Genomic DNA, 12,910 nt, shown 5'->3' with positions numbered 1-12,910 from the left:
GGATCCACCGACGTCTTTTCTGACGCCACACGACACCCCGAGTACATTCCCACCTTAAGATTATCTCATTTTGTTGTTGTTGTCGGCTGGAGGGGGGGGGGGTGGTTGAGGTAGGCCACGTGAAATTGAAAATGAAAATTGTTGCTAGGCGTTGTGCTGCGAGATTTAGAGAAAGGTTCAGTCAGGCGAAGCACTTCCACCCCATCACTGTACAAAGTCAACCCCCCCCCCCCCTCCCCCTCCCCCCACCCCAGGTTTAAAGGAAGAGTTCCGGGGCGTCCTCAGGTAGTTAAAAGTGCATCGACTCGTGGATGGGTCTGGTGGGCGTGTAGATTAATGCGGTGGAAAGCCATCCCTCAAAGTGCTTAGAATAATTAGAGTCAGGATTCCAACAGAATGGGCATGTCACCGGAGGAAATTGTATTTTTATTTACTGTGTCGGGTCTCCCCCGGCCTCGCTCTCGCTCCGTCTCTGCCTCTCTCCATTTGTACGAGCGCTGTGGCGGCGGGCGGAAGAGCTCGGTGTTCAGGAGCCGGGGTGTTTCTCAACGTGTCTTAAAGATGCTGTCAGCGGCGGCCCATGATGCATCTCTCGGATTTGTATCTCTGCTGCGTGTTTCCACGTGTGGGCGCACGCCATTTATATTCCGCGCAGGTCCTTTACTTGTTCCGCATCCCGGGGAGTGTGGATTCCAAGTTTCTGTAGGTGTGCATATATTCACACGTGTTTCAGAGCTCGCAACTATGTATGTTAATCTGTTTCATTAGCATGTGTTTGAACTTTATTTTATTTTTTTTAAATGTGCAAAGGCGTGTGTGTGTGTGAGTGTGTGAGTGTGTGTGTGTGTGTGTGTGTGTGTGTGTGTGTGTGTGTGTGTGAGTGTGTGTGTGTGTGTGTGTGTGTGTGTGTGTGTGTGTGTGTGTGTGTGTGAGTGTGAGTGTGAGTGTGTGTGTGTGTGTGAGTGTGTGTGTGTGAGTGTGTGTGTGTGCGCGTTACTTAATGTTTTTTTCTGCGGTGGTCGAAAAACTCGAGTTTTCCCACTTTCCACGTCTACTTCAGCACATTTCAAAGGGGAAACGTCGCACTTTTTTTTCCCCCACTGCACCACATTTATTCGACAGCTGCACTTGTTACTTTGCAGATTGTGTCACAGATCTTTATTTACTACACAGGGAGGGATATCTGAGAATGGTATTTCTAATTTGTAATTCATTCAGACCAGCTTATGAAGTTGTTTTTTTCGGTTTGACGTAAAAAAAAAAAAAAAAAAAATTCAAAGAAGCTGCGTCACATCTACTTTGATCCAGTGACGTTTGGAAACTTCCGGGGCAGTGAAAACTCTTATAGACAACGTGTCGTGTATGAGTAAAAAAATGTAATATGAAGATATGAGAACAGGACACAACCTCAGTCATCACATGTAAACATCATCAACTTCACTGATAATACCATAATGATCTAAAATAAACTTGTGTGTGTGTGTGTGTGTGTGTGCACGTCGGCTTTTCCCATCTCAGTGCAGTGGACGCTGGTGGTGGACAGGAGGCGGCCATTGATAAATTGATCACAGTGAAATTGTGGAGTAGTGAGACATGCTCCAAATCCCTCCCCCATCTCCACACATCCCACGCACACACACACACACACACACACACACACACACACACACACACACACACACACACACACACACCACGGCTCTGGCATCAATTATTGTGGATTGCGTGGTTGACAGAGTGTAAACCAGGTGCCAGCCCTCAATCCAATTAAAGAGATTTAATTGGAGAAAATAAATGGAGTGTGTCCACAAAGTGCTGGCCTACCCACATTTTCTACGTGTGTGTGTGCGTGTGTTTCTTTTATACCTTTTTGTGAAAACGAAGGTTTTGTTTATGAAAGACTGATTGAATCTAATAAAGCCTCAAGGCTGTTGCTTTTCTCCCCCGTAACCGGCTTGCACCACAGGTCAGTAATGCAAACAATCCAATTCCTCCCGTCTGAGCGCCGCACCGACATGTAGAAATGGGATTATTATCTCAAATGGGGCCCAGCAGGTGTTTCCTGTGGTACAGTGTAATTTTAGGAGGGTGATAGCAGGGTTTTTCCGCGCGGCTCAGGCTTAAAAGTCCCAGAGGTGCTTTTAAAAGAACATCTCACAAATAAGTTGGCAAATGTGCCACCGCGGCCCGTTAGCATTATTACCACGGAGCAGGCTCCATAACGTTCCCTCCCCCCCCCGAGCTGCTCTCCTGTGCAGTTGTGGTTGTACGTACAGGACGCGGCAGCCATCGCAGTTTGAGGAGTTCGTCGGAGCTGAGAGCGAGGCGTCTGAAGCGGCGGGTCAGGCGTATATCGCTCACTTCTCCACGCCATCGCTCGCTTCTATATCCAAAATTTGCCCCGGGGGGGGGGTTTAAGGGGAGAGTGTGTGGCTCGTCGCCATCCCCATCTCCCCCCTCGACTCCTCGCTAGGGACGGACATGCATAATTCAGGATTGTTATCTGTCTGCTGCCGCCCCACATCTTTACCCCCCCCCCCCCCCCCCCCACACACATCCCCAACTCCACACGCACACGCACGCACACGCACACACACACAGATCTGCAATGAAACAGTGTGACTGCACATCAATGATTCACCAGACAGCACCCACCCCCGTCCCCCTCCCCTCCTCTCCGTTGGGGGAAATCGCATGCGGCCGACAGGGACTCTACGAGCATGCAACTTCCCATAATTGGAATGTGGGCGGGGGGGGTGGGTGGGGGGGAGGGGTCGAGTGGAGGAAAATGCTGTATCAGGGATCTGGCATGCGGCACATAGGTGTTCAAACAGCCACTCGGCGGTGTCACCCGGGCAGATTGGGTGTGCGTCGGCTACACACTCGCGAGCCGCCGGAAGAGGAAGGGCGCGACGCGGCACATAGTGCCAAGGGTTTCCGCAGAAGCACTTCAGTGTCGGATGCATCTCTGTGAAGAAAGACAGATTTGAAATGCAGCAGCACTGGGGACTAGAAACGGATGCTTTAGCCTCTCTCTCTTAAAAAAAGAAAAACGGAAAGAGAAAGAAAAGAAAATCCCTCCCGGCCTCCTGCTGCGAGCATCTCCGTTTCCCCGGGTTGCCCCCTCCCTCCCCGCCTCCTCATCCTCTCAAGCACCCCCCCCCCCCCCTCTTCCTCACCTTCTTGTTTTCTTTAAACATCACAGGAGCAAATCAGCCAGACAAGCGGTTGTACAAGTTTTCTCAGGCTTTTTTCTTTCAGAGAATCACCACCATTTCATCACGGATAATCACGGTTAATAACCCTTCTCATTAAGGAGACGAGAATCACGGGTCATTAATATTGTTAATATCTTCTCCCTCTCCTTCTCTTCTATCTCTCTCTTATTCCCCATCTCTTTCTTTCCCTCTTCCTCTGTGTGTGTGTGTGTGTGTGTGTGTGTGTGTGTGTGTGTGTGTGTGTGTGTGTGTGTGTGTGTGTGTGTGTGCGCGCCAGAGGGAGCAGAAACAAAAGGACGACTCAAAAAAAAGAGCTTAGCGCGACAGTGATTAACCGATCGGGGTAGATGGACTGTGATGAATCAAAGTTATCTCTCCAATCTTAATAACTGGAATTAGCCCCTGATTAGATGAGCTTTGGCTACAGCGGGGAGTGGAGTCGGCATTTTTCACTTCAAAGAATCCCACCCATGTAAACCTGTCCCTCCGCCCGCTGCAGAGCAAAGAGAGAGAGGGAGAAAACTTCAGTGAGGCAAATAGGCCAATGGAATCCAGAGCGATGGATTACAAAAGGGAGAGTCGTGAGAGAGCAGCGACGCCATTGTTACACCTGTTCTCCTCTCCTTCTTCTCCCCCCGCCCCCCCTTATCTCTCTGTGTCTCGCTCAGTTTTCCCCTTTTCCCCGACATGCTCCGGGTCCGGTGGGAGGTGTCGCCGCCTTCGTGACAGGGTCATAACGACAGCGGCGCTCTCCCCCATTTGCATATGTTTGCCATTGTCACAGCGGTCAAGGGAATGTCACGTCGAGATTTCCCTGAATGCTTAAGTAATGGCATCTCTGTCCCCACGAGGAACTCTGGCCCCGGCGTCATAACCCCCCCCCCCCCCGAGACAGAATTAACATGACAATCAGCTGATTCCAAAACAAATGTTGGCATTTTTTTTCATCCCCCCGCCGGATTACAGAAGACTCATCTGTAAACGGAGGAGGTCTTCACGGGCGTGACGCCGCCGCGGTTGTGACACCGTTCACTTCATCCAGGCCTTGAAGTCGAGTTTGGGCGGATTCATATACTCTAGTAAATATGTCAATATCGCTTTGTTCTGACAACTTCAGAAAAACACAAACCCGAAGAAGGAACAATGAGATGAACAGAGTTCTCTGGTGAGTTTCTGATTGGGTCAAAGCAGCGACACGAGTCTGCTCTCGTCCAACAGACGAGTCTGAACACCAAAACCGGAGGCATCCCGCGAGTTAATCCCCCAATTTTGACACCCAATCTGGAGTAATTAGTCCCAGATGTAAATATCTGTTATGCAACAAAAGAGGCAACAGCTCTGAAACAGACAATTATCTCCTCTTATGGCGTTTGGCAAAACGCTGCGAGTCTAACCATGTGTAACTGATGGCTTTTTCACGGGGGCCTCCAGGCTTATTTGGATGTGCTTTTGTTTATTTCTTTCTGCATTTTTTTTTGCTTCTCTTCTGCCGTGCAGCGCCTGAGCCCCAGACGGAGACAGACAGGTTCATTACATGTCACAGGAGTTCAAAGTGATCCTCCGTCTACTCTGTTTATTAAGTGGCGCTCCGGCGTCTCTGAGGTATAGTCACACTCGCAGTCGCAACTGCTAAGAGCGGTCCCAACCTCGGGAACGGAGGCGCCGCCGCCGCCGCCGCCGCCGCCGCAATGTAATGAAGAAATCAGCAAGGGATTGAGGAAAATGAACTCTCCTTCTAATACCTCCCATCCGGAGGAACGTGGAGCAAATAAGTGCCCCGACAATAACGAGGAAAAATCGCGTTAGAGGGGGATGAAACATATGTGACAACGTGAAAACGATTAAGCCTTCCCGGGGAGAGAAAAAATGAGAAAAACACGCGCAAAATCTAAATTGACTTGGACGCGGAGCAGCAGAAACACACGCGTTGTTTATTCTCATAGATTGATTTCTCCCCCCCCCCCCAACCCCACAAGTGAGGTGGAAAAAATCCGTGAGATGGGGAGTTTTGCACGGGAGGGAACGTGACGCGAGACAGAAAACAATAAGCCTCTCCCCACGCGTATTTGAAACCATAATCCGACTGTAAAGGTGAAGAAGAGCGGGAGTTTTGTTGGGGGGGGGGGGGTGTTGTGAATCTGCATTAAATTGGGCCTCCTCCCCTCCCTCTCTCTCTCGCCCTACACCGAGCTGTAATTGGTCGACTGGGGGGGAGGCAATAGCCGTTGCACCAAATATGTGCCTCATCATGAGAAACTCGGCTGAAGGTGTTTTCTTTTCATCACCGTGGTTGTTGTTTACCTCTTCTGAGTTCCCTCTCTTTCTCCCGCTCACCTTGGATCCGCTGTGCGGCTCTCGGCGGTAATTAACGCACGCCGCCGCCTCTGGTGAGCGTGAGCAGAAGAAGCGGGAGAGCCGGAGTTAGATCATGTGGCTCGCCTAATTAAAAATCGGACCCGAGCAGACAGCCCCCCTTTTATTTATGTGCCTTCGAGACGGAATGAATGCCCGTTGCCTGATGAAATCAGCCCGGGCCTCCTTCTTCTCCCGCACCGCCCGACTTGTCTGTCGGCGCGCGGGGCTACAATTAGCCGAGCACCAGCAGCAGAGCCGGGGACGAACAAGAGTCTCTTTTTTTTCATGCAGCTGGCTGGGAAAAAAAAGCACAACTCGCACTCGGTGTTTCGTTTGTGTTGCGTCAACTGATTGCCGCTTCGCGAGGCCGAGCCGCTCCTCTCGACGCACGCACTCTCCCTCCTCACCGCGCGAACGCTGCCCGGGTTGTTGGTGCTGTGCGACGGCCCAGCGGGCTCCGTCACCAGTCCTGCCAGCGTCACTGTCGAGACGGCGGTCATTAAAAGCAAAATGGCCGCCGTCGCGCGGAGAGAGCGGAGCGCGCGCGGTGCTGCGGGACGACGAGTTTCAGCCGCGGACAAAAAGCTTAAGATTCCCTTGTTATGTCATCTGCTGTCTGACGAAGCCAGTTATGTGTGTGTGTGTGTGTGTGTGTGTGTTTTCGGAGACACTTTGTGTTAACTCCATATTAAACTATTCATGCTGTTTGGATTATGCAAAAGAAAAACAACACGCACACGAGCAGAGCCGTTATGATGAATCTATACGAACTGCTCGGTGTAGGAAGAGAGTTTCCGTCTCGGTGTCACGCGGTGAGAACTTATGTAAAGCAGCGAAGGCTATTTTTTGCTGAGAAATGATCCGCGCGGCGTTTGAGGGAGCTGAAGCCATAAAGCTGCCCACTCCATCACGGCTCCCTATCGCCCGGATTGATCAGCCCCCGGCTCCCATTTGACTGATTTCCCTCCGGATTTCAATGCGGCGCAATTAGTCGCCTGCCCGTATTTTGTGCCTTTGCGTTGCTCTCTGACCCTCTCTCGTCGCACGTGCACGAGTCAGTGCGGCACTCGGCCGATATGAGTTCCCTCCCCAACAGCTCCTGCACTTGCACAGCTCCGCCTCCTCTTGGCCCTCTCAAGGCCCGCCCCTCCCCGCTGCCGCTAAAGAGGATCACCGACCGCCTGGCGAGCGGCCAGGACGTTGTACCTGCTGAGATGAGAATATTGCCTTGACCGTCTACACCGGGGGGGTTAGCTCCAGCCTCCGTCTCTCTCTCTCTCTATCTGAGCTCTCTGAGCTCTGTGGGATGGGAGTTTCTCTCAGACGTGGACACCGTCGTGAAACAGAAGGCCTCCCTGACCTCTTTGGCTCCTGATGCTGACCGTCAAAACAAAAAAAAAAAAAAACCCCGCTCCCAAAGTGATCCCCTTAAGTAAGGGGGTTCCAATCCAATTTTACGCAAGGAGAGTGCTTAAGATTAGAGATAGTGTTTTTTATTGTGGCTCTACTCGGTAATGGGAGCAGACGGGGGGGTGAAAGGAGAGACAGAGGGAAGGAGAGGGGGAGAGATCGATAAAGGATGCTCTCGCCGGTTTGCCTTTATTCTTTCGTCTTCGTGTCCGTGGAGACGAGGTTTAGGTGGCTCATGGCAGCGGGCCATGTAAAGGGGGGAGGGGGGCGGTGCTTTAAAGTGCCGCAAAGGGACCGGTTCTTTTCCAATAAACAGGCCTGCAGGTAGAGAAGCACTCGCCCCGGATCCCGATATAACAAGGGCCCGCAGCGACTCGTTCGCGGGCCCGTAATGAACAGAAATCTCCTTCTGCGGAATGAGATGTGCTTGTGTACCTGACTGGTGGGCCGCGGGAGGGCTTTTCATTAGGGCGCCGCGGATCGTCTTGAAGGCGGCGAGTCGGCCCCAGCGAAAAGAAAAAGGGGCGCGCAGTCGCCCTGGGACGAGCACGACTCCCCCTGATTTGCATGGGCCCCTTTTTTCTTCTGCCAGTTCATCTCCAGTTGAATAACTCGTTTGTCACACACATCAGAGGAAGGCGAAGATCATACGGGAGCGCGTGTTACTTTGTGTTTCGCTAATGAGGCCTTTACTCTCCACCTCCTTGCTTTCGCCCCGCTGCCCTTTGAAACAGAAGCAGCATGGTGCCCCGACACTTTGAGTAGTTCTCTCTTTTCTCCCCGACGCCGAGCTCCGGGCTGTTATCCTGTTTGTGTGCCGCTCGTCTCCGCGCGTCCCGCTGGAGTGCGAGGGGATTCGGATTGTGACCCGAGCGCTGAGGGACACTCCGGGGCAGACGAGGACTTAACAAGTTCAGTTCCACTGAGGCACGACGAAGAAGAAGAAGAAGAAGAAGAAGCAGTTCTGCAAGTGCGGAAAAGGAAACTGAATCGCGGGTGTCCCCGAACTGGGGAGCTGTCAGATAAATAACCGAAGATATCGCAAAACAAGGAAACCAGCAGCAAAGGGCATCGCCTACGACTTGCTCAGCAGAAACAGGAAGCACAACAAAGCGCTCGGAAAAAAATGATATGTCACGGGGTTTTCATTTCATGACCGGACGAGAATCCGCAGAAAACTATCTTGGGAAACTTTTTCTACATATATGATCCCTCGTTTGATCATATTTGGGACACGATGACTGACATGGATCCAGCTCTGTGTTCACATGAGTCCAACGATTCCCCACTTTTCTCTGACGCCTCACGCGTCTTTTCTGTTCCAACTTAAGTTCCCTGAACGGTCGGGGATGTTGGCGGTTGCCGGGATACCGCTGCATTTGTCACACAATCTAATCGCTGACAATGGAGGACAACAAGACAACATTTATTTGACTTTTCTTTTCAGCTCTGTAGATCATTTGTTTGAAAATGCTTTGTCGGCCAACTATTGTGTGCTGATCTGAAAACACTTCATACTTCTTCTTTAATATACGAAATCCGTGCTGACAATCGACAGAAAACAAAATGGTCGACATCATGAAGTGGCACTATGTGTTTGCATGTGTCTGATTGGACGAGACGGCGTGTCTCAGTATGACCCCGGAAAAACATGCGCTGCGGCAAAAGCTGAGACACGTTGGAGCGTTGGAGTGTTTTTTTGCCGCATGTACCCCTCCGTAGTTTTGCCGGCGCCCTCGGCGTCAGGACCCCTCCTGAGCTGACGTGGGTGTGAAATACTAATGAGGGCTCTGTGTGTGTTTTTTTCCCGTGGCCCGCGGTGCCGCGGTATCCCGGATTCAACCAGTCAGTCAGTCGGTGGCCCGGCCCAGTTCGCATAATGAGCCTTCTCAAGTCAGAATTTGCATCATGCTGCATGTGCCATGATGTTCCTTTTCCCGACCGTGACCTCTGTGTTACATAAACACACTCAAAAGCTCTTTAGCAAATCATCAGAAACACTGATCAGGACCACGGGCGTCGGCCTTGACAAGTGACTACACCAAAAGATCAAAACTGGAGCTTTGATCCGGCTCGTGACGCCGACGGTGTCTGATGTACAGTCGGACGCGGCGGCGGCTTGTTTGCAGGCGGCGGGGTTGTTCCGTCTCCACCGGACTGTCGAGCACCAATGTGTCGATGTGTTTTTTGTCATCCGCTCAGCCGGTTAAAAGCAGGGGGGCACAGCATCCGGCTGCTGTACTTTCAGCTGTCACACCAGGAGGTGCATCTTTCTAAGGTAACCAGCCCCCATTCTGCTTTAAAAATGGGCGCTTAGAAGTTGAAAATTGCCAACATCAAGAGCTTCCTTGAATTAGAATGCCCCGCACCGCAAGTGTGTTATATAATGCCATGACTGGAGGGAGAGGGAAAAGTGGAGCACAGGGGTAGAGATTAAAAAAGTTTCTGCATAAAAAAAAAGAAGAGAGAGAGAGAGAGAAGGGGGGGGGGGGGGGGGGGGGGGGTGAGCATGAAAGGGAAACAGGGGAGGAGGGATTGAGAGGGAGACAGAGGGAGATAGAAATGTAGTATAATGGAAAGGAGGAGGGGAAGGTGGTGGTGGGGGGGGGGGGGGGGGTCAGGTCGGGCAGGAGCAGCCTTGAGGCCCAGCAGGCTGCTGCAGGAGGAGGAGGAGGCTGGTCAACCCCCCCCCCCCCGCTCAAGGCTTCTCTCTTTTTTCATTTAGATAATGGAGCATTCCCTTAATTGGCAGCGCCGCAGTTTATGCTGAGTTCTGTTTGCCAACACGTCAGCAGCAGAATTATTTACACTACATTTACAGCACAGTGTTGCTCAGCGCTCTCATTAAAAAGCCGCCGCCGCCGCCGCGGCCTCCTCTTCCCTGTGCAGATACAGGGATCTGCACAAGGAGGCCAAACACCAGCAGCAGCAGCAGCAGCAGCAAATAATAAAAGAAATGATAAAAACACATTTATCTGGTATCTCCCCATCCCCCCAGCCGGCTTGTAAAGGAGGAGGCCAGAAACTTCTCTATCTGTTTACTGTTATTGTTTTCTCCAATCATATGGAACCTTTACTTCTGGTGCCTCCTCTCCTCCTCTCCCTCTCTCTTATCCAGAGAGTTATGCGTCGGGCCCCGCATGATCTGTATCTTTAAATTTGATTGAGGGTATTTGCGCGGGGAGGGCGTTATTGGATCTCGGTGTTATTGTCTCACCTTTTTTTTTTTCTTTTTTTTCCCACCCCTCTTGTGTTTTTAATGTCGGGATGGATATCCGCCCCGGCAGCAGCGATCTCGCCGTCTTGCTCATTAGTCTGGGTTTTTCCGCAGGTGTAGTGCCGCGCAAAACAATAAGACATGCAGTCCGGCCATTACTGAGTTTAACAATGTGCACCGGCCAGAAGAAAAGTCCATTATTTCTTTCTCTTTCTGCAGCTCATCATCTCGAGCATCCGCACGAGACAAAGGGGTCTGTGGAACGGCTTTCGGCGCAAAGGGGCCATCTATCACCGAAGTCAGGAGCAGAGACGGGAGAAAGAAAAAGACAGAAAAAAACCCACACATACGTGTTGTAGATAATACAAACGGTGTGTTTCTGGAAGCATTGCAGAAGGAATTAAGAGTCCTTCTGAAATGGGAATTCCAAAACCGCCATGTACCAAGAAAAGAGGTGCAGGCGTCAAATGCTTGGTCACATTCGGGTTTTAATTAAGAATTTTTTTTATTTTTTTTTTTGTGCCTGTGTTTGACATTTTAATTTGCCGCGGCTCTTTTGTGTGGCCACTTAAAATTAAATCACGTCAAATTGGAGATAACAATGGGGAGGCACTGTTGGGTGTCGTTGCGGTGCCTGTGTTCCAAACGATACGGAAACAAAAAGGCGGGGGGGGGGAGTGGTGGGGCGGGGGGGCTCATAAAACCCAGGCAGAGGTTTTGGCGTTTTAAAGTCAGAGAGTGGAGCTCGGGGAGAGAGAGAGAGAGAGGGAGAGAGAGAGAGAGAGAGAGAGAGAGAGAGGAGCAGCAGCTGCTGCTTTAACAGACCTGTCATTTAAATCAAAAGCCCTAATCAAAATTTTATCAATTAATTGATCTTTCCTCTTGTGCTTTAGCCACAAGTGCAATTGAGACCCCCCCCCCTCCTTGACTATTGCCCCCTCCAGCAGCGAGCCATGCTCTCTGCACCATAAACTGTGTTCATTAGCAATGATCAAGGAGTTCCTCTAATCCCAGCTGAGATGTGATATGACGGCCGTTTCCCCTCTGACTCAAGTCGGTCTGCAGGACAACTCCCCTCCCCGGTGGCTGCCTCGCGGACCACGCGCCGCTCGCACGACTCCAACAATCCGCTGTCAACCTTCAATCTCAGCCGTGGTTGTTCTAACGCTCGCCTCCCTGTCGTGTTGTTCCTCCGCAGGGTAACCAAGAGGCCACCAACCCCCCAGAAGCGATGGCCCAGCCGTACACCCCAGCCCAGTACCCTCCCCCACCACAGAATGGCATCCCCGCAGAGTTCGCGGCGCCGCACCCGCTCCCGACGCAGGACTACACCGGGCAGAGCCGGGTCCCCGAGCACGCCATGACCCTGTACACGCCCACACAGACGCACAGCGAGCCGGCCGGCACTGACAACAGCACGCCCGCCATCACCGCCACCACGACCGCACCGGTCAGTGCCCTCCATCACCTGCAAACACTGTTCTCGACAGACTGTCAGCAAGTAAAATATATTCATATTATCTTCTTTACCCCCTCCCACCCTCTCCCCTTTTGTTTTTTCCCATCCACATAATATTGCATGTGAATTGCCAAATTGTGATTGTTGAGCAAGAGACGATGGTGAACACGTTTGTTTCTCTTTCCATCTTCAGCCTGAAAAAATTGCAGGATAATTTATGCTTGACTTGAGTTTGTCCTCTTCATACGCAATTTTAGAAATATGTCGACAGACTTTACTGACTACTGTTACTGACACTTGTGAAAAAACATTTGCTTACTTTATATATTATAATATATATACAGTATATATTCAATATGGTCCTTCTGTGTTCGTGTAGCATATGATTACATTTTAATCGTCTTTATTAACTGACATCTTGTAGTGTTTGAAATGTATTGCAGTTATATCAGTCATAGTGTTGCGATGAAAAACGCTGAAAAGATTTTATATTTTAAAAAAAAACATTCAAATATTCAAGTTCATGCTTATATTTGTATTTAAAATTATTCATTTCAACGTGTTTTTTTTACAGTTAAACTGTAAAATACCAAGCCCCATTTATATTTCTTTGTCATAAGGGTTTTGGGTCAACATCTGAGGAATTATTGATCATTTTGTTTTAGAAGTCTCAGATTTTGTGCAACCGTATTCAACACGACGCAGCAAAGATGCCGACGGAAGTCGGGTCCACCTCATGTAACTATACGAAAAAACATCGGTTCTTTGTTGCAGGCGATTATACATATATGAACACATAGTTAAGTTCTTCTAAATATTACACACTGTAGCTTTTTTATATATATCGGCCAATAAGTTGGTGCCTTTTTTTTCGTTGGTCGGCATCGGCCCCCGAAAAAAAAGAAAATCCATATCGGTCGGGCTCTGATACACACGCTGATGACTTTCCCCCTTTTTTTTTTATTCCACCGGGTAATTTGGGTGTTTTCTGCCTCACAAACACAGAAGTGACCTTTGTTAATGAAAAGCGCGGGTCGAGAGGCAGAGGTGGCGCCGGTGTCACGACAGAGCCAGGTCCTTGACGACGGAGGTGGATTTGATTGAAGAGGTGCCGCTGAAATCAAAGTGTGTTTCTAAAGGAGCCATTGGAGGCCGCGTTCGAAAAGAAGGGGAAAAAAACCCCACGTCAGCCTGAGTGGTTTTATTTATTTGGGAGGAGATTGTACATGCTGACGACACGAATGATCGACG

General features: G+C 50.3%; 1 protein-coding gene across 6 annotated transcripts in view; it reads left to right on the top strand.

Annotated features, from left to right (window-relative positions):
- Positions 1–12,910, top strand: part of LOC118289488 (RNA binding protein fox-1 homolog 3-like) — a 451,402-nt gene that overhangs the window by 407,417 nt on the left and 31,075 nt on the right. For 5 of the 6 annotated variants that reach the window (XM_035616538.2, XM_035616539.2, XM_035616541.2 and 2 more), the window contains one exon: positions 11,399–11,701. In XM_035616538.2, coding sequence (XP_035472431.1) covers positions 11,399–11,701 — 303 coding nt within the window. The remainder of the gene's footprint in view (positions 1–11,398; positions 11,702–12,910) is intronic. The other variant, XM_047328270.1, reaches the window with a different exon arrangement.

Source organism: Scophthalmus maximus, chromosome 17 (genome assembly GCF_022379125.1).
Source record: "Scophthalmus maximus strain ysfricsl-2021 chromosome 17, ASM2237912v1, whole genome shotgun sequence".
NCBI lineage: Eukaryota > Metazoa > Chordata > Actinopteri > Pleuronectiformes > Scophthalmidae > Scophthalmus > Scophthalmus maximus.
This window is presented reverse-complemented; position numbering and strand designations above follow the sequence as displayed.